A 22,069-nucleotide genomic window follows, 5' to 3' on the forward strand; every position below is an offset into this window, starting at 1 on the left:
CAGTCTTCCTAAAGAACTCTTTAATCATTTACTTCCCCTTTGAAAATATTTGCAATACTCTTCTGTTGCTTAAAGGTTCAATTTAAAGTATTTTACCCTGATGTTGCAGGCCCTTTAATTTTGACTTTTCCTCTCCAGCCTAATATCCTGCTCTTAACAAGGCTATTCCAGCAGGCCATTCTCCTCACTGCTTCTCTCTCCCTATACCAGACCTCACATTCCTATTTAACGCTTTCTCATTATGTTCCTGTCTGAAATGATTTTTTTCTCACCTTGCCAAAATCCAGCTTCAATTTGAAATACTATTATTTCCACCAAATCTTCTCTAACACTCAGGCAATATTGATATTATCTTTTTTCAGCTACTTGTTTTGGCGTTTATTATTAGTTGAATGCATTATAGTGTGCTATTGTATTCAAACTGATGCTTGTGTATATTCTCTTGGGTACTCTTATTTTTGTTCCTTTAACATATCTTGTCTCACAAGACTACATTTGAGAATAAGAATATAGTCTAGGATTTCACATTGGGGTACACATTGGGCTGTCAATTACTTAAGCTCTCTGGAATTCATTTTCTTCTTCTGTGAAATGGAGATAATGATATTTCTCTACCTATCTCATTTTGACACTTGAAGCTAAAATGAAGTAATGTGGAGAAATGCTTCAGAGCTTTCAAACTCATTTGTTACTACTATGATGATGATACATAACCTCCTTTATTTTTTCTGAGATACCACCAAATATAGGATCATGGAATTTCTTTCTGAAGAGAGTTAATCACTAAAGAGGGCTGCAACCACCATGAGGAAAAGACACCTTGTCTCTGAAAACATATCAGATCTGCCAAAGTAAAAAGATTAAGGTCAGTGTCCTCAACTCAGCTCTTCATTCCTCCCATCCATAGGCTTTGGTAGTGTCTCTTGGCATTCACACAAAGGCTCTTGAAATATTAGTCTGTATTTACTATTTATACTCTAGCAATCTGGGGTCAGAAGTACACAGAAATTGCTCTCTAAGACATTCTAGTTGTTTAATAGAATATCTACCCTTCTGTCCTCATCCTCTAAGGCTGCTTTGTAACATTAGATGCTATTACATACAGTTGTAAATTAAGTTTGAAAAAAAGATGTTTCAGTGCAACAGATCACAAAGGGAAAGACACATTTGACTACGTTGTAATAGAAGGCACCTCTATATCAATCATTTCATAAACAAAATGAAAAACAAAAACTTGGAAAATATTTGCTATGTTTTTGACAGTCATATTAATATTCCTTATATTAAAGCCTCTGAACAACATGGAAAAAGATAAACATCATAATAGGAAAATGGACAAATGTCACCAACATATGAATCACAGAGGAGAAAATACAAATCCTTATATATAATGTACAACTTCACTAATAATCAACATCAGTGGCCAGTTTTAGGTCTCATCTTTTTCCTTTTACAATGTCTCAGAAGTAAATTGAAGTTCTTTCAAACAGGTTCCATAAAAAATCCTGATTAACCTTCTGTCGGGGTTGGGGGTCGCCTTTAAGGTTTGGGGCAACGCGAAGAGCAAAGAAGGCAGCGGGAGTCATCATGGAGGGTGCTCAAAGAGGCCACCTTATTCTGCATAAAGCTGCACTTCCTATATAGTCTATACTGCTAATTCACCATTACATGTTGAAGATGCACATGCATGTGGCCTTCATGGGCAGGTGTCCGGCCTTCAGGAACCTTATTTAGCTCTTTTCTCACTGGTACAACACTCTGTGTTTTCAGGTTTCTCAAGGCCAGACATATCGGCTCCATACAAGGGCAGACATATTTGGGGTGGAGCAGCGGACAGCTCTCCTCACAGAACAGTGGGGAAAGTGGGCTGGTCGGCGGGGGGGGTCTTGCCTACATCTTCTTAGAGTTCTTTGTGTTGATTTCCAAATGGTGGCCATCCTCACTAGGTTTGCTTGAGGCTATCAGCTGGGCACAAATGTTCTTTTTTCCAGGAATGTAATGGGGTACGTATATCCCAACACCAATCCTGAAGATGGCATTAGCTTGCAAAGGCATGTCTACATCAAGTTCTTATCTTTTTTTTTTCTTTTTAATTTTAAAATTTTACTTGCATATTAAAAAATTGCGCATTCCAGTAATTAAAATCATTTGAACAAAAGAAATGGCACTCTGATTAAACTTCATTTTACAGCCTGCAGGACATCTCGGACCAGCTTGGTTTTTACTCTACGTTTCACTGCCCTCCCACCCAGCTTTTTCCTTCACAAGCACGCAATTTCTTTTCCTTTCTGCGAGCCAGTCAGGCAGATGGGAGAGGCAGGAACCGCCTTCATTGTCAGTAGTTATCAATTCTTTGATGTGAAAAGGGGCAGCACAGTCATTTAAACTTGATCCAATATCTTTGCATTTTACAAAGTTGAACAGATAAAAAGTAAAATAAGGCAATGTACAGTGCGTCTGGGCGGCGCATGCGTCATTACTACATCAGTTCGCTTCTCCTGCTCAATCTTTTCTTTTGAAGGCAGTGGATTTTTATCTTGCATTTCTGTCTTCTTCAATTTCGATTTACCAAGTTTCTCAATCTCAGCCATACCAGGTTTGTCAGACATGGTTGCAGAGGAAGCGAAAAGAGGCGGAACAGGATCTGCGCAAAGGTGGCTGCCGAGGGCTCAGGTTACATCTTTTATGAAGCGTGCCTGCCATATCTCATCCAACAAAGAACAGAATCTAGAAAGACAGACAAAATCATGTCAGTCTTGTTAAAAGAGTGAATGATGGGTTGTTTAAGAAAGCAAGGAACAAAACAATTTCATTTCCATATCAACACTTTTGTGTCAATATCGTAGTTTGTACCTCTGGTTTAAGTTTACAGATGTTCCCAGTGACACATTAGCTGCCAGTCATAAAGCCATATGCCTGGTTGTCAAGAGCTTTCTCATCATCTTAAACAATGTTTTTCCCTACTATATTAAAATGTGCTATTTGGGTCCTGGGTCTAGGAAATAATTCCTTTTTTTAGAGCTACTCATTTCAAATAGCAAACATCGCAAAGATCCTACAGATATTCTCTTCTGCTCTCATAAGCCAGGCACCATTATTAAGAGTAATGTGCCAGACACTTTACATTCACAATTCATTTAACTCTGTGAAAATCCTGAAGAATAAGGTTTTTTGTTTTGATTTTTTTGTTTTTTTCTTTTACATTTCACAGAGGAGAGCTAGAACCCATGTCTCAGATAAATGAATGACATACTTCATGCCCACATGACTGTGGCGAAGCCCGCTGTTCACTGGCCTCAAGTCTGTCTGACTCCAGAGTCCACATCACTCCACCTGACTTCATTTTTTAATATTTCTTTCCAACTCTGTAACTATCATACCATGTTTGTGTTAAATTAACATAATGCTTACCATGTGCCCTCAGTGGTAATTGACTTGTGTTCTATGTAAGATGTTTTGGAACTCAATGGATTGTGGTAACCATTTCTGGTGGTTTCCACTAACCTCATAGAATGATTTTCCCACTGCATCTGGAAACATCTGGAAGTTATCAATCATGAGAAAGTTGACAAACTCCCATACTGAAATGAAGAATAAAACAGGGCATCTGTAGAACCTCAAAAGGCAGTGTGATTTTAGAACTATTGATCGTCACAGGAAGATGAGGTAACAAATGGGAAATTTGTTAAGTTCTGAGTTCTTAGGCTGCTTCATGGCCAAGTCCTGTAAAAGAACTCTTGCTCAGGAATATTCCTGAATGGTCATCTATATAATCCATATTGAATGCTATAGCTTAACTCTCTCCTGAAGAATTTTCTTCAGTGTAGAGATTCTAATGTTATTTGACTTAATGACTTTTGGACATTGTGTGTTGCCTAGTCAGGATTAAGTGGGAAACAAGGAAAATTGTCTCTTTTCTTTTCCTAGAGATGACAGTTATGGCAAGAGATGTACCCCTGCTGGGTTCAATTTTTGCTTTACAAAACTTGAGAGCTGAGTGACCTTGGCAAGTCATTTGATATCTCTGAACCTCAGTTCTCTAATTTTATGTAATGATAATAACAAAACCCAGAGTACTAGATTGTGCAAGATATTAAAAATAATATACATTAAATCATTTTGTAAACTTTAAAGGTATTTTACACACAGACAACCCAATTAAAAAATGGGCAAAAGATATGAACAGATATTTGTCCAAAGAATATATATGAAAGGCCAATAACCACATGAAAAGATGCTCAACATCATTTACCATCAAAACCACAGTGAGATACCATTAAGGTAGCTATAATAAATCTCTGATGATAACAAGTGCTAGTGAGCATGTGAAGAAATAGGGACTCTCATAAACTGCTAGTGGGAATGTAAAATGGTGTAGGTTCTTTGTTAAAATAGCCTGGCAGCTTCTTTGAAGCTTAACATAGTTATCATATGACTCAGCAATTTCACTTTTGGTTGTATGCATGAGAGAAATAAAAACACAGGCCCAAACAAAAACTTGTTCACAGGCATTATTTGTAATAGCCAAAAGGCAGAAAGAGCCCAAATGTCCATCAGCTGATGAACAGATAAATAAAATGTGACATTTTCATACAATAGAATATTACTTGGCAATAAAAACCGAAGTACTGATACATGCATGACTGAACCTTGAAAATGTGTTAAGTGAAAGAAGCCAGTTGCAAAGGATCATATATTATTGATTCCACTTACATGAACTTTCCAGAACAGGCAATCCATAGAGACAGACAGCAGGTTGCTTTTTGCTTATGGCTGAGGGAGGAAATGGGGAGTGGCAGCAAATGGGTATGTAGTTTCTTTTCAGGCGGATGGAAGTGTTCTAAAATTATAATAGTTGCACAACTTTGTGAATATACTAACAATTATTGTTCATTTAAAATGGGTGGAATGTATAGTATTTATATGAATTATATTCCAATAAAGCTGTTATGATAAAAGTATTTTACAAGGTAAGTCATCATAGCAGTTTGTTTTATCATTTTTATTTGTCCTTTATCACAACCATTATATTGCACCAATCCATGTCTCAGCTTCTGGCTCTAAGCTAGAAACAATGTACACTACCTATTCTTGTGAATGCTTTTATGAAAAGTTTTTCTGAGGTAAAGTCATTCACAAAGGAATCTCATCAGTTTAGTTTTGCTGCAACAAGTTATGGGAAAACCCTGTATACATGACTGTTTGTGATATGACTGTAGAATAACACCTGGCTGCAGACTTCTCCTGGCCAGCTTCTCATTAGTCCATGCTGTTAGCTGATGGGGTTTGTTCAGTAAGCAGTAAATGGCATCACAGTGAACCCTTGCCAATTCTCAATTTCTCTGAAATAATTTACCATGGTTCCTGGGGGAATAAGTTCACTGTATGTACATGATTTTGCCTTTAGAATCTATTTTGTTTGTAGGGTTCTAACTTTAAAAAGTTACTCTTCTGTGGAGAAAGTGTAGGTTCCTATGGCTAGGATTCTCATTTGGCCCTGGTCTACTTGCTCACTATACACATGTGGGCAATACTTGGTTCTTGACTCTATGTAAAGACCACTGCTCAGTGCTCTGGATTGTGGCAGGGCTTCAGGGCTGCAGGGCTTCAAAGCAGAGGCTGGGTGGTGGCAGCGCTGAGGACAGAAACTGAGACGGCCATGGGGGCAGAGAAGCCCAGAGGCAGAGACCAGCTTGCTGCATGCAGACTTGCTCTGAGTGGACAGGATTCTAGTGATTGACCTGCCACCATGGGAATAAAGATAGGTATAGACTTTTTCATCCTAAGAATGTTCTGCTGTCATTTTTTGGACTCATTGAATCCATAGAGAACTTGTCCATGGCTGAAACCCATTGGCAAATCATCTCCCTAAAAACAAAATGAAATAATTCTGGCCCAAAGCTATCTCTTCACCAAATTGTAATGCATTTTTATCTTCTCTCTGTACATTGCATAGCCTGCAAGAATAAGAAGTTGTGTTTTATTTAATATTGTATCTTGTGGGCTTGACACATACTCAGGCAGGGCTCAGCAATAAAACTATTGAATGATGAATCAACAAATGAATGCAGAAAACATGGTGCCCTGAAATACTAATATTTACCTGTCACACAGGCCCTAAAGATAGCCATTCCAATTGGGTAAATAGTACTCAGGCTTTGGCAGGCTGATCACTGAGGTTTTCAGTATTCACAAATTACCTTTGAGGACTCACAGCAAGTAGAAAATTTGTCATCGATTTGAATTTCACTAGCTTTGACAAAGGCAGGAATGTAAGAGCAAATATCTTATAGTGAGAGTGAGCCTAATTGGCCCCCTGCCAAGGGCATTTAAAGTTGGTCTGTAAGCATCTTCTTGGCCTCCCACTGAGGAAGGAGAGGGAAGAAATTATTTGTAACTGTATTTCAGAATTTGGAGAGTTAGAAGGCCTCCAGAAGAATCCTCTGAGAAATATTCATGTGACCGGATTACATAGACTGGGAGAAAAAACTACCAAGACAAGTTGCTATGAGACAGTGAACAGACCCCCTCCACCTTAGTAACCTGCAGTATGTGCTGTGACCTCGTAAGAAGCCACTGACACTTTGCTCCACTCCATTTACTGGGGCTCATCCAGCTGCGTTACATGCCTGAAGCCATTGTCCATTGTGCCATCTCCAGTCCACCACGACCTGAAAGGTGTGAAACTTGGTCTAAATAAAATAACTGAAAAGGGCTAAATTGTAAAGGCACATGCGTCTAGCAGCCAAAGGCCAGCTGGTGGTGCATCGGGGAGATTGTACGTGAGCACAGTTCAGTAGGCTGGCTCCTGCCTCTCCTTTTCTGTACCTCAGATGAAAGGATGGTGTGTGAAGATTCCTTTTTCTTTGGTTTCCCTCCTTAAGAAAGAGTGAAACTTTACTTTCACCCTTTATTATCTGGCTAACTACTTATACATAAAGCCAGTATTTCCTTTTGACATTTGTGGAACAGACCCTGCCAGGCTGATGTCTTGGCAGGTTTTCTTTTCTAAACATACACATTTATGAGGGGGACCTGGATTGTTTTTGACTAACTTATCTGAGTCATGCTGGTCTAGTAACTTAATGAACTTTTTTTTTTCCATATTGAAGAATTTGAGTTGTTCCAACACTCACTCTATTCTGTTCTATCATAAACACCTACAATTTACTAGGTTTTGTGGTAGGCAGCTTAATTCTTTCATAATTCCTTTCTTATTCAAAACTTATCACTGGACAGGGAAGCTCAAGGAACTAGCTGGAAATCAGGACATGTGGGATGGAAGAAAAGAAGAGAGTGCCACTGTTGGCCTTGTTCTCCATGAAGAAAGCTCAGTCCAGTCAGCTGGAGTGCCCCTTAACTGGTCCAGAATGTAAGCTCGAGTGTTCCAAGGGACTGCAGCACAAGGCAAGGCTGGGGTGGACCTGGTCTTATTTATTCATCACTCAACAATATTTCTTATCTGTTTAAGGACTGGGTGTGCCAAAAGGAGCGAGGTTAATTTTTTGCCCTTGTGGCATTCATGATGTGTTGAAGAAGACATTCAGCAATGGTGCTGGGTGCTATGAAAGAGGCCAGCCGTGAGCAGTGATGCGCGGTGGGCAGGAGCAGCTCTCCACAACCTGGAGACCCAGAGGGGAGGCAAGGAAGTTCAGGAAGATCCCCTCCCCCTCCACAACTACTATGTGGAGGTTAAAATGCAAATAAAACAACTTTAACTTAGACCTTAGTATTGGGAGATGTTGCAGACTTGATGTCTTTTGAGTCTCAAACGTAAAGACTATGTACTCAGAGATGAAGTTTTCCCTGCTGATTCAGAGAAAGCCAACGAGGGAACGCAAGACAGCTTTCATCTGGGAAGTGATCACTGTTTCTCTATAATTACAGAGAATTTAAGCAAAGCCTTTTCATAACAGCAGCAACAGGAATAGATGTTCTTTTAAATACTCCCTGCATTTCATACTTTCTTTTAGGTACTCTGCATAGAATTTTTATGAAACCTTGTAAAGTAGTATTATTCTACCGAGTTTGCAGGAAAAAAGTAGAGATATAGAGAGGTTAATTTAATAATTTAGTCACTGATAGTAAATTTAGGGGCAAGGGTTTTATTTTTAGTCCATCATCCCTGCTTTTTAGTTATATGAAATCCCTGCTTTTAGTTATATTTAACCTGTAAATTATAATCTCTTAGTCTAATTTATCAGGGCCTGTAAATACTTCCTCAACAATATCTCTAGGTGGCCTCTAAAATGCTTTAAAATGCTTGTTTTTAAGAATAAGACTCATTAAACAATTTTTAAGAAAGGAAGCAAACAAAAAAATTATGTTCTAAGTTGAGGGATAGCAGGATATAAGATCAGTTCTTACTCTGACTCTTGCTACAAAATGCTTTGCCCCCTTGAATTGTAGTGTTTTCCTACCTGCCTCCTCTGCTCCCATGCTCAGGAGAGTAAACTCTCTGGATGAAGAGCTACACCACCTGGCAAATCAGGGACACTGAAGACAATTGGTCTCCGGTCTTTGCTGGGTCCTAAGAAGTTCCTGTCAATGCTTTCACTTACTCAGAGTTACTGCTCTCTGCAGCTCCCTTAAAGATTTCCCACACATTCACCAGGCTCCTTCTGACCCTATTCTGTCTCAGCAGATAAACTTTATGTCCCTACACTGACGACAATTAGGTCCCAGGTAGGCCCTCCATCAGCCACTGGTTGGTACTGCATGCTCCCCTCTGTCCATACCAAAACCAATTCCCATGACTTGTCTTCCTGTCTCAGAGGATAGCCTGTTTCTTTTTCAAGTCCAAGCCCTCCAGGTCACTGACCCAAGTCACTTACCCTCAGACCAGTCAGAACTCTTTCGCATCTCATTCCTATAGTCACTGCCTCATACTCCTGTTTCTCCAGCCTTTCCCCCTATACAGGTTCCTAAAAACGTAAACTGACTTTGAGGACATGTCCCTCTCTAGCTATTATCAAATCTCTCACAGATTCTTTGAGAATTCAAAATTTTCAAAGGAGTAAGCTAGACCCCTAACTGCTTTCTTACCTCATATAGGTGTCTGGCTTTTGTCCCCATCATTCCTTAATTGCTCTCACTAAGGTTACCAAAAATGCCTTCAATTGACTTTTTAAGTCCTTATCTTCCCAGGTCTGTGTGTTTGTTACCAGGCAAAGTTGACCACTCTCTCTTAAAACACTTTATATATTTCCTTAGTTTCTCCAACACTGTGTCTTTCTGGTTCTCTGCGTCTAGACCTGGTTGTGTTTCTTTCCCATGTGCGTGCCCCTCCCTGTACCATCACTTACAGTTTGTTGAAGGCAGGATTGGTGGTAATTAGGGTGAGGGATTTGGGGTTAGACTGTTTCTTACCATTTGTGTTTCCATAGATTCCTAAGCCCTCTGTGCCTCAGTTTCCTCATATTTTAAAATGGGATTGATAATATTTCACATTGCTATGAGGATTAAATTTGATAATGCATGTAAAGTATCTAGTTTAGATTTTTCATTTCAAAGAGAAATTTCATTGTTATAAGTTAATTACATGAAGAAGCATTCCAAAGTGAAATGCTCCTTCCAGTTTGCAGTAGCAGCTCACCAATATCCCATTGTGCTTTAGGTTTTTCCAACTGTAAATGTCCTAGCAACTACTTGAAAAATGAAAAAAAATTCAGAAAGTTTTCTGAATTTGCCATGACAGAGCAATTCAAATTGGCTCATTTAGCAGGTTTTTAGAGCATCTAAGACTTTTAAAATAAATGGGTATCTAGTTTTAATGACTAGAAGAGGTTTTTTTATAAAGGTTCAAAATTAAAAAGAAGGTTCAAAACCACATAAAATGGCAAAAGCATTTGAATTTTTGGACTCACACAGTTTTTGGTTAACTTGCCCTTATAATTAAAATAAACCATAATTAGATTTAAAAATAATAGGTAAGTTCAACCTTTATTCTGATAAGCTAATACAATTACCAGAGATTAGTTGGCTCCTCTATACAAATATTATAATAATATGTACCTGAACCAAATTGGGTTGATTTCAAACTTACGTATGGAGCCACAAAGCATTAGAGAAGAGAACCACTAAAATGTTCATAAAAATTGACATACATGAGAAACAAAACCCTTATAGTTTTGACTTGGTATTTCTTATTTGGCTATTCCAGAAAATTGAAAACCTGTGACAGTATTTCAGATTTCTGATACACATTTTTCCTCAACCCCAAACTCACTAGTTTTGATCAGAAGGTTACACACATTTTTGATGGTGCAATAATCCTTTAGAATGTTAAGATATTGTTCAGTGAATTTTGTATTTCAATATAATGAATATTTTGGTTCTCTAAATTTTTCAATCTGAACATCAGCTCAATTGGACTAGGCAGTTTTCTGTTTTAAGTGCTATGCACATTTTAGGCTTCTTAGGATGACCGCTTGTTTTGATTTGCCCAGGACTATCCTGATTTTAACACTGAAAGTCCCTTGCAGTTTTCTGTTTTAAGTGCTATGCACATTTTAGGCTTCTTAGGATGACCGCTTGTTTTGATTTGCCCAGGACTATCCTGATTTTAACACTGAAAGTCCCTTGTCCTGAGAAATTCCAGTCCCCAGCAAACCAGGACAGTTGGGCCACACTAGGCAAAATCAAATCCACCATTTGGTCTGGCCAAAATTTCCTCTATTTCAAATGAAGGAAACTCTGTGCTTTCAACTCATGTGTCCTTAATCAGAAACAGTTAAAAACATTGATTTCATGTTAGTAGGGGCTCAGCCAGGTTTATTTATGTGCTTTATTTCATGTTCCCTTTCCTTACAACCTGCAGCTGAATGTTAAAAGTAAACATTCTTAGATCAGAATGGATCAAGTTGGATCTACCTTTTGAGCATTAGATGTCTGAACAGATTCCATGATTGCATCAAGAACACCTTCATCTACCATCTACTCAGTACTTAGTAATATCACCTACTCAGACTTATAATTAAAGACTGCCAGCATCTTTGCATCTGGTAATATGAACATAGATCCAGCTCTTGGCTTTTCATGGGAAGATTATTCACATTTTGGTTTATTTCCCTTACAGTTTATTGACCCACTGAGAAGTACATCTTTTACTGCCCCTGTAGGAAGAGACAAACCTGCATCCATTTCTAGGACATCCCACATCAAGGAGACAAAAATGAAAATCGGCAGCATGTGACAGGGTCGTTTAATGACTTTCCCCTGGCCAACTCTGTTCCATGGAGCAATTTAAGGTACACGAATGGTTCAGCTAACTGGCCTCGGGGAAAATCATTCTTACACCTACGCTTGATATACACACACCCGTCAACTCTCTTTCCTGCCCTGCAGCCACCCATATGAAATCCTTATACTCAAGGATGCAGCAGGTTCTTTCACTACCATCTCTGGGCTATAAGAATCAAAGAGCAAAATGGATGTTTTCCTCTGAGAACTGGCACTGAACAGAAGGAAGGAAATGACTATTCCAATTCAAGCATGTTTTAATCCCTGGAGAAGTGGGGACTGGGGAGGGGCAAAATTGGCTGAAGAATCAGTGGGAAAGTCATAAATTCTGTCTCTTGTCCCAACAACTAAGATTCTTCCTTTACAGTGCTGCCCACTTCTTTTTCTCTTTTCTCTTTTAAAAGAGTTTGGATAATGAACAGTCACTTTCTAAATTCTCAAGTTCAAAAATCTCTCAGTTAAAGAAGAAAAGGGAGTTTTTGAGTTTTTAAATCTCTAAAAGCTGGATGAATCATTTTAAAGTAAGCTCAGAGATTTCAAGATGCACCTTATGACTACAGTGTCCTGAACTAAAGAATCTGACATTGAAACAAATCCTCAATTCTTTACCTCTTCTCTTTGATACTTTAAATATATTTAAGAAGGTCAACTTATATTCTTTATTTATTTGTAAGAATTGTCTATCACTCAAAGGGACAGTGAGCAGTAAACACTATTGCGGTCCACTTTTTAAAACAGTAGTACAATTGACCTAAACTTAATCATGAGGGCACAATGAGATGAGACCAGAAGGGAGGACATTCTACAAGTCGGCTGGCATGGACTTACCAAATGTCAGTGTCTCGAAAATAAAAAAAAATTTAAAAAAGGTGGTAATGGTGGGCTGTTCTAGAATAAAGGAGATTGAGAAGATAGACAAGCAAATAGAATATAGAGTCTTATACCTTAGTTATTGATTGTGATAACGGTATTGTGATTATGAAGAAGAATTCATTTGTTCTTAAGAGCCATATGCAAAATTATTTAGAGGCAAAATGTCTCCAACTTATTATTTTTTTAATCAGCAAAGACAGAAATAAGGAGAAGAAAAGAAGGCAAATATTTAACAAACAAACTAGCCTAAATACTGATTTGGGACTCACATTGGAGGTTTATCACTTCTTTGCTCAAAGCCAGGCAAATCCACAAGTTCATCATTTGGCCTCAGAGTATAAATCCAGCTTTTTGGACATGTTCTAAAGATGTGTCTTCAGGCTGGCCTCCATTCAAATTTTAGCTAAAAGAAAGAGTTTTACTCTCTGAAGAGGTATGTCAGAGCAGAAGAATTTCTTACAGATGTCCCTGTTAGAAATATTCTAAATTCTTTCTCCCAACTAAGTTTTAAATCAATTTCCACACCCACTTCATTATATTTTTAATTTAATTTGCAAATAGAATGGCATTTACATTTTCTTGAGTAACTTTGTCCTTTCAATTACCTCTCATTTTCATTTCTAGAATCTCAATTATGTTATGATATATGCCACAATGATTGCATTGTAAGAAGTCATAAACCATGATAATAGGGAAGCTATTCATAAAAATATTCCCTCACTATCTATTCACACTAAGGGCTTGATTCATAAATTTGAATGAAAAATTTCATGATTATGTGAGTTGGTGGAAAACCTTTATGTTTTAATAGGTCAAATACCAGGGTACCGGGCATGTTCACATGTGAGAGTTTTTGAACATGGTATTAAACTAAGCCTTTGGGGCTTCTTACTTTAAAATATCAAAAGTAGTTTGATGTAAATTCACTGTTTTGTAAAGAATCCTCAGTCACAAATTTGACCACTCTACTCTTTTGTTGGGTCTCGTTTTTGAGCACTTGGCAGTGAGTACATGGGTCCTTAAAGATATGTTTTCAGCAGGCCATTGGCAAAATGGGTAACTTCAAAGTTTTGTCCCAATTCTTGATACCTTTGAAAGACTCACCTCTCTGAATAATACTAAGTCTTTCATAACTTTTACTTGAAGTATCAATTATTTTTTCTCAAAAAGCATTCTGTAATTCAATTAATTAAGGAATGTTAATAGTGCCACACTGGGCACTGTACTATGCAATGTAGGGAGAGATAGTATATTACATATGGGAGTTATATAAAGATTGTATCCTGGCTTCCTTTCTCATTACTGCAGCATAATTAAGTAATTCAAACATTTTTCCCCTACACCAAGAGTAGTGCAACTACACATTGTATTATAGTCAGTTGGGTTATCAGCCTAGGGTTTGAGTTTCTTGAGCCAATTCCATGACATTTCTTTTAATGCTTTTAGGACCTATAAAACTTTGTGGTATATAGTAGAGCCTTGAACATTATTGTTGTATAAAATGAGTGGATAGATGATGGATGGTTATCCTAGATGTCTATAAATTCTTCCATGATCCCACTGATACAAGCTTTAGGCTTTGGAGGCTGTTGGTTTCAGTATGTTACCAATTTTGTTTTGTGAACCTGGGATAAAATCATCATGATGAGGACAATGAAAAAGAATTCAATTGTCTCATTTATATATCTTTTGCTGCTACTTTTCATTTGTAACATATTGAATACCACAGAAAATCTTCATGTCTGCCACCATGACCTTAGAAATTAGCTTCTGTAACCTCTGCTCTGTACTCGTTCAAGCTCTGCACCAGTTTTCTTACCAGTTCTCCTCAGGGCAAGGCCTATTGCAGGCTATCACACAGCTATTTGCTCCTCTGTGCTTGTTTGTAAGGAGATTCTGACCCAGTACTCATTAGCAAATGGAAATAAAGTCCAGGCTCAATGGACACACTATTTCCAGTGCTACAAAAGAATCTTCAAGTGTTTTGGACAGGAGGGGGAAGAATTAACTCACACTCAAATGACTTGAGTTAATAGTAACATTATTTGTATAATAAATACCAAGAGGTTAAAGCTATTAAATGACTTATAATCCAGTACTCAAGACAATGAGTAATAAAGAAAATACAGAAAATATAGTTTTTCTTACTCGAGTTAAATAAATGGCAGTAACTACATATACTACATGTACTGCACTAGTGACTTCTGCCTCTTTTGGTATAGCTGTTATATGATTTTGCATTTAGTGGCAACTAAATGAAGCATGATAGGTGCATTATATATACTATCTCTACTCCTCACAGCACTGGAAGTTAGGCTCTGTTTTCCCTGGTTTACAGATGCTGAAAGCTTCTCAGAAAGGTTAAATAATTTGCCCTGGGTCACATAGCTAGGAAGAGCAACCTGGGAACCAGACATGGTTTTATCTCACTCCACGAATAAAATGTCTACATGAGCTTAAGGAAGTAATACAATGAATGTCTGACTTTTACTTAAGGAATTTAGTTGTAGAATGAGGGGCCACAGAAAAACAGGTTGTGACGTAGGCACTTTCAGTCTTCTGATTGTCTTCAGTACAGGATTTGGCCACCATTCTCTCTATCTTTACTGAGCAAGTTTTGTCTTAATGGAAATCACAATATCAGATCTATGTACCTGAGTTAAATTAAATTTTCTTTACCTCTCTCAGGGATACTGGAAGTTTTCACTTTCCTCTAATTATTAGTAAAATCTTTTAACCATGTTAAAAGATTCTCAGGTATAAGTTAGCAAGGGACATATATTTTGGAGATCCTACCTCATGAAATGCATGAAGTTGTATCTTTTATAACATTGGCTGCAGAGTCACCTGTGTATTAATTATTCTGTGTATAATTATTCATTGAAGATGTTTTTATTGAGTACCTTCCATGCATCAAGCATTATGCCAGCTGCAGGACAGGTTACTATATCATTTGCAGGTTCTGGCTCAAGATAAAATGTGGAGCACCTTGTTCAAAAACTACAAGTCTTAAGATGGCAACAGCAGAGCATTAAGCCAGACATGGAGCCTCCGATGCATCTGCATAGATCATGTGCCTATGAGGCAGACCCTGGCTCAGTGCTTGGAATCTAAAGGTAAGCAGAAACTGCTCTTGCCCTTGTGGGACTTGTGGTCTAGTAGGAGAGAGAGATAATAAACAAATAAGCCCATTAAATAATTTGATTATTTGGTAATAATAAAAACCAAATATTAATAATAATTATATACTAAGTACTCTAAAGGAAAAGAATGACATTCTATGAGGTAGCTTATCAAAGAAATGAGACAGGCCTAGGCTCAGAGAAAGCACTGGGGGAAAAGTAATGTTTAAAGGATAGGGAGAAATAAACTAGGGGTGAAGGAAGGGAGGAGGCTTTCAGGCCAAAAGAACATTTCATCTATGCATGCTCAGGGGAAGGACTTAGCATTTCACCTTACTGAGTAAAGAGAAGAGTGGTGGGAGTTAAGACCAAAGTTCCCAGACACTGGGCAGTAAACGGATTTGTTGGCCTGGGTGGGTATTTTGGTCTTTATCTTAGGGATGATGGGGGATCTGCTGAAAAATTTTAGCCAAGGGGCAGGTAGTGGTGGGTTTGCAACACAGAAGACAGGAAGGGGGACAAAGAAGATGTAGGTCCACTAGGGGGTGGCAGCTGGGGCCAGAGCAGGTGGTAGCTTAGCCTGGAGTAATGGCCTGGGTGGTGGCAGGTGTGGCTGGCTGAAAGAGGTGAACAGCTTTGGCAAGCAAATGCAGAGGAGAAAGCAGGAGGCTTAGAGTGTTTTTAGTTGAACTTGCTTGAGTTTGATACTGACAGATGTTTAAAATTCAGGGCTCAAATGACATTTTGCTTGGCCTTGCCCTTTGGAGAAACTACTGAAAAAGAGGAGATAAATATTTGGAGTATGGGAAAGGAAGAAAGACTTTTTTCTTCTACAAACCAATCTCTCCTTGGGAGAACAAAATCGCTGGTTGTGTTAAGTCCTTTGAGTAGTGAGAGCATGGGTAGTTGCAGTTTGAGATTTGAAGCCTCATCTCACTCCACAGGAGCTGGTTTGTTCTGAGATGTTGGATCAGCTTGGAGGTGGAACTAATGCTGACAACAGCCGAAGTCCAGAAATGTTGCTGGATTCTCCCTGGCCTAAATGCCAGCATCTGTTAGCTTTCCTTGAAAAGGAAGTTCAGACCATTTCTGGAAGATCTGTAGAGATCTGAAGGGTCAAAAGCAAGTCTTTCTTGCAAAATTGCTTTAAGTAAAACTCGCTGTCAAAAAACAAGACAACCCATTCCTTTGATATAATCAATTTAAACAGTTGTAATGTAAAGATTTCCTCTCAATCTTTTGGCCTGAGGAAAACAATGACAAGATCAATGCCGAGCAAAGCTACACAGTGGCGTCCTTGCTCCTCCGCCTACAACCCTTGCTCTCCTTCCCACTCTGCAGCCCCAACTCCTCCCTTTTTTTTAAGATGCTTCTATTTCCCAATTTCTGAATTCTTACTTACTTACTCAAGGAATCATCTTACATTGTTATGCTTCCCAGAGTAATTTTTACAAGACCATGCCAGTAAGGCAAAAATGTATTTGGAATGATGGCATTTCAAGCTCTCGGCTAATGTGCAGTGCATCTCAGCAGTCAGCTGACTCCTTGCAAAGCTGGCCTTACTGAGGGTCAGTAGTGTTAGGAATTAGCTGTGTGACAATCATGTACTAGGCACAGATTATAACTACTTACTAACTTAAACCTACCTACCCAACATTCAGTTATTAATAGTAATGGTGATTTGGTGAATTAAATCCATAATGAAATTCTGTTTGAATTTCAAAATCTCTTCTCCTACCAACCTATCAGAATTGCTGACAAGCTTGGCTAACAAGTCCGTGTGTGATCAGTTAGTTTTATGCAGTGTCTTCTTTCCTTTGGCTTCACTATTGCAGAGAAATGACAAGAAGTTAGGTACCAGCATGAAAAATAGGAGAAAGATGCACCATACTAGGCTGTTGATTTTTGAACGACTAATGCCTGATGATACTAGAAGAATGAACAACACAGACACTCTCTTCTTCTACAAACAACAACACTCTCTTCTTCTACATACATGCAATCCAATCATCTTAGAGGATTTGATAAAAACAAAACAAAACAGTGCCTTTTTGTCTGTTCTCTATGTTGCCAAGAAAAGTGATTACAAATTTTATAAACTGATTTCCTCTCAGTAAGGCAATTTCTTGTTGAATTTTACCCGACCATTCCAAAAATCGTCATCCTATGGCATCTCAGTGAATCTGTGTGAATGCGCGTCTCTCATTTAAATCTTCTTCTGATAGTTATGAAACCTCCCGAAAGCAGGACAGTGACCATCACTGATTGGTTTTCTACTTGCCATGAAAGTTATGGTCATAAATAAGGAAAGCTGGGGCTCCAGTTACCGCAGAGGCCCAGTAGATGGCAGTATGCAACACAGATTCCCCAGCGTCTCAGCCTTGCAAGGGCACCTGCCTGGGAAGTGATTGAATCTCTGCACACAAATGGTGTTTTTTCCAATCCAGTCAGAGGAAGAGGTTGTCCTCCTAGGAAATGATTTCTCTACATAAACTTGGTTTTGCTGAATCAGTAAGCTGCAGTTATTTGAACTACTTCAACGGCAGAGTGTTAAGCTTCTTTTAGTCTGAAAAAAATCCCAAAACGTGCTTAAGAACTGCTTCAGTGCATGGTATAATCTTTCACTCATACAATGTGCTGACCTCTCTGTGTTTCATATTTTACTAATCCCTAAAACAAGATCACTCTGAGTGACCTACAGATACACCCTCTGAGTATTTCATGAGTATGTGCTGAGTACAGCAGGACTTTGTGGTTTGACTTCTCAACATCATGTTAGACTAATTTGAGCATTGGTGTATATCTTCATGTTTAATTAGGTGACTGTGTTCTGCGGTTATTTTAAAGCATTTTTATATTTTTGCATATTTCCCCCCATATTTAGTGGTCATTATTCAATAGTCCTAAAAGATATTTAAGATAAGTTAAATTTTAAAAAAATTTTATTACAGAACAGACAGGTACCTGGGGTAGTTTTGCTGAAGATTTTGAAACTGATTACTTTGTTGATAAGCAAAGAAGTTATTTTTAATATGCAACTTATTATTAAACACTAGCAAATAGACATTGGTCGACACCAATAACAGATATTTTTCAAGAGAGCATTTCCTTAGAATAGGTGTTCCTAGAGGAAAGGAGAAATGTTGTATGGAAATCGTATATATAGCACAACTGCATTTAATGCTCACACTTCCCCAACCTTCCCTATTAGATTTGTGTCCTGGGATTGGAGGCTTTGCTGTGACCTCTGTTTTGCAGTGTGTATGTGGCCTGTCTGGCCTTTCTCACTGGACTAGCATGCTATATCATATTTATTTTTCCAGACCTCCTTATCCATTTAGATTTCAGACCTCTCTCCAATTACACTGTCTCCTGGAACTCCTGGCATTGGCTTCTCCTGGCCTGACTCACTCTGCTGGCAGCCAAGGCCCAGTAAGGCTCAACTCCTAGGTATTCTCAGAATTGCCTCCACTGGCCTAGAGGCCTTTAGATTCCAGAACTGTGCTGTTGATTGAAGGGGACTCTTTCCTCAGTGGCTTTGACACCATCTCTTTGGGGAGTGCTTTTCTCCTTCCTCTAAAGGCTGGAGTTTCCCAAGGTTCTGCTCAAGGCCTTCCTTTCTCACTCTGATGACTTTCCTGGGCAATTCCAAGTACCCCCATGGCCCCCAGTTATCATTTATGTTTATATGCTAACCCCCTCCACATTAGATCCTTTTCCTGAATCTCAGAACTATTGATACCTTACATCTATAGACACTTTGATGTCTTGCTGGCACCTATAGTGGGGTTATTGAATGCAGGGTTTATTATTAAGGACAATATTTCTGGCGAGAATACATGAATCAGTCAGTAACTATCATTCCATAGTACTTCTTGGACACTTCCTATGATAGTCATGGATAATTGGAATTATTTTAGGTTGGGAGGAGGATTTGGTTAGGAAAGTAAAGCTACACAAATGAACTCCATTCTATTTACATAGGAGAAATTAGTTGGCATAGCTTTCAAAGGTCTTTGATGCTAGTTTAAGAAATGAATGTTAAATGGTATGAGGGTTCTGAAAAGAGGAAGTCTAAAAACAGGCTAAAATATGTTGTCTTTCGTTGTTTGTATGTAGGTGTGGTTAAAAAGATATATGTGCAACCAGGAGTCCATTACATACCACAGACCATCTTATTTAATTTATGACATTATCAAGTTCTCATATATTTGTCTTACCTCCATTAATTATACTGTAACATATAGGCCATGAGCTGCTGTGTCATTCTTTTTATGGATCCCCTCAGTGGTTAACAGAGATACTCAAGGATAGTAGACACTCAATATATGTTTATCTGCAAGACTTGGGGTGTTACTGACTCTTCTGAGGAAAGTAACGCTACACAAATGAGGGTTCTGAGGGAGGACAGGTATTTTGATTAGTTCATTTGGACTTACCGCATGACAAAGGGCAGCAAGCTACTAAGATGGTGTGCTGTGTTAACTAAAAGACTTGACTGCATAAGGCATCATATGTTATATTCACAGAACTGTGCATTGGATTGTATGCAGATAATGCAGAAAATGTCAGATAATGGAGTGGAAAGGAAATTTATTTTGACTTAGACCTCCTCACCCACACAAAATATTTCAACAACCCTAAGTCAGAAGGAAACATATGGATAACCTGAAAATACTTATATTTGGCTCTGGAAACTGTTACCAGGTGGTGGATTGTGTAGTTTCCTTGGTTGTCTTCTTAAAAGAAATAATTCAGTTGAGAGACCTAATAGAGAGTTAAAGTCATGAGATTTATTTTTATTTAGCAATCATAAAATGCATTGATTTAAGCAGGATAGAAGTTTGTTTCTATCTCATGTGAAAGATGACTAGAGACAGACAGTTCGGAGTAGACAATTCAGTAACACACTGAGCCCACACAGTTTGGTGGTGCTGTGATCTTAAATTCACCATCTGAGAGGTTAAGATGATAACAGCACCTATCCCACAGGGCTACAAGGATTCAGTGTTAGAAAACATGTGAAGCACTTAGAAAAATGCCTGGCACAAGTAAATGTTCAGTAGGTATGATTTATTAATGTGAGGGAGGTACTGATGAATCAAGTGGTCACAGTATTAAGCATAACAAACATTGTGATAACTGACACGGAAGAAGGACCTAGAATGCTATTATAGGATGTAATAGGAGTTTCTGACCTAATTTGGGAAATTCATCAAGAACCAACACCCAGCTGTGTCAATGACAGATGAATAGGTGTTAGCGGGGTGGCTGGGGCTGGTTCCAGTCAGAGACAACCAACCTGTCCTGAATGGTAAGGGAACATGGGAAAGGAAAGGCAGGAGGTTGTTTGTCTGGATTTCAAAAGGTGCAGCTCGGTTGACAGACGGGCAGGGGACAGGAGGACATGGTAGGGATTTCAGTGTCTATGAGAAGATCAACAGGCAGCCACTGGGGAGGATGAGTTGGTGTAGGAGGGAATTCCTGTGCCTGGATCTCTGCCTGGTTTCCTGAGCCAGGTTGGCAGTCTCTGACCTCTGTGAGGCTGATGAGCTCCATGCAAAACTGCAAGCAGCTTGCCTTGGTGTACCTTGAGTAGGGGTGAAGCTCAAATTGTTTTGAGATTTGCAGGCTGCATTTGATAAAATGTCAGATAATGGAGTGGAAAGGAAATTTATTTTGACTTAGACCTCCTCACCCACACAAAATATTTCAACAACCCTAAGTCAGAAGGAAACATATGGATAACCTGAAAATACTTATATTTGGCTCTGGAAACTGTTACCAGGTGGTGGATTGTGTAGTTTCCTTGGTTGTCTTCTTAAAAGAAAGAATTCAGTTGAGAGACCTAATAGAGAGTTAAAGTCATGAGATTTATTTTTATTTAGCAAAGTGAAAGTATAGTATGCTCCAGAGACAGAGGAGTGGGCTGACCCCAAGGATAGGTAGTAGCTCCCTGGTTTCACATTGTGTCTTTTACGGGGATGTATTTGGTTTCCTCCCACCCATTTTGTCATTCTCACACTATCTTTTGGATCTGTCTTGTTTCTTCCCCTGAAGCTTCTTTGCGCAAGTTTGTGCTTGTCATTTTTCTTATGAGCGTCTAAGTGAAACCTGTGGTGGGGCCAAAACCACAATGTAAGTGACACTATAATGGCTTCAGGGGCATCACGGAAAAGGCCTTCCTTAGGTGCACTGCTCCAGAATCGGGAAGGTCCCAGTGAGCTGCATATTTTGTTTATCAGTTTATGCTGAACTGCAAAAGGGGGTTGGTCTAAAGGAGACAGGGCAGACACTGGGCAGACACTGGGCAGACACTGGGCAGAGCCTGGGTGGTTTTCCGACCTCCCTTCACCCCTCCTGCTCATGTTGCACTGCCCACTCTAAGGGAAACCGCACAAACAGCTCAAGGGGTGCCCTCACCACTCACTCCAATCCCATGGCCCTCCTCTGGTCTCTGCTTTGGCTCTGGAACCTACAAAGTGAAAAAAGTTTGGGCCCACTGGGTGACTGAGCTTTACAAGGTTGTTAGATGGTGGGTGGCCTAAGGTTGTTGAAATTTGTCAAGAGAGTCTGGTTGACGATTGTTATTTTTAGAGGTAATTTGCCATAGCTAAAGAACTGTCTTGCCAGTTCTTATAGGAACACATCTTACAAATAAAAAAAAAAACAATTCAGAGGAACAGAAAATAAGAGGTCCATCAACAGGGTCAGAGTAGGGATTATGTAAACAAATATGTAAATATGCAATATAATTGTTACAGTTTGAGTTTATTTCCCCTGGTTCCTTTTTTTAAAATTAATTAATTAATCAATTAGTTTATTAAGGTACT

The 22,069-nt window shown here is 38.8% G+C and overlaps 1 protein-coding gene across 1 annotated transcript; it reads right to left on the reverse strand.

The window, feature by feature from the left end:
- Positions 1 to 837: 837 nt before the first annotated feature.
- On the reverse strand, positions 838 to 2,609 carry LOC118970521 (thymosin beta-4-like). Its single transcript, XM_037008318.2, has 2 exons — positions 2,481 to 2,609; positions 838 to 843 (listed from the first exon to the last, which is right to left on the reverse strand). Exons 1-2 carry the CDS (start codon positions 2,607 to 2,609, stop codon positions 838 to 840), a joined length of 135 nt encoding a protein of 44 aa, XP_036864213.2.
- Between the last annotated feature and the right edge of the window lie 19,460 nt (positions 2,610 to 22,069).

Source organism: Manis javanica, chromosome 13 (assembly GCF_040802235.1).
Source record: "Manis javanica isolate MJ-LG chromosome 13, MJ_LKY, whole genome shotgun sequence".
Taxonomy (NCBI): domain Eukaryota; kingdom Metazoa; phylum Chordata; class Mammalia; order Pholidota; family Manidae; genus Manis; species Manis javanica.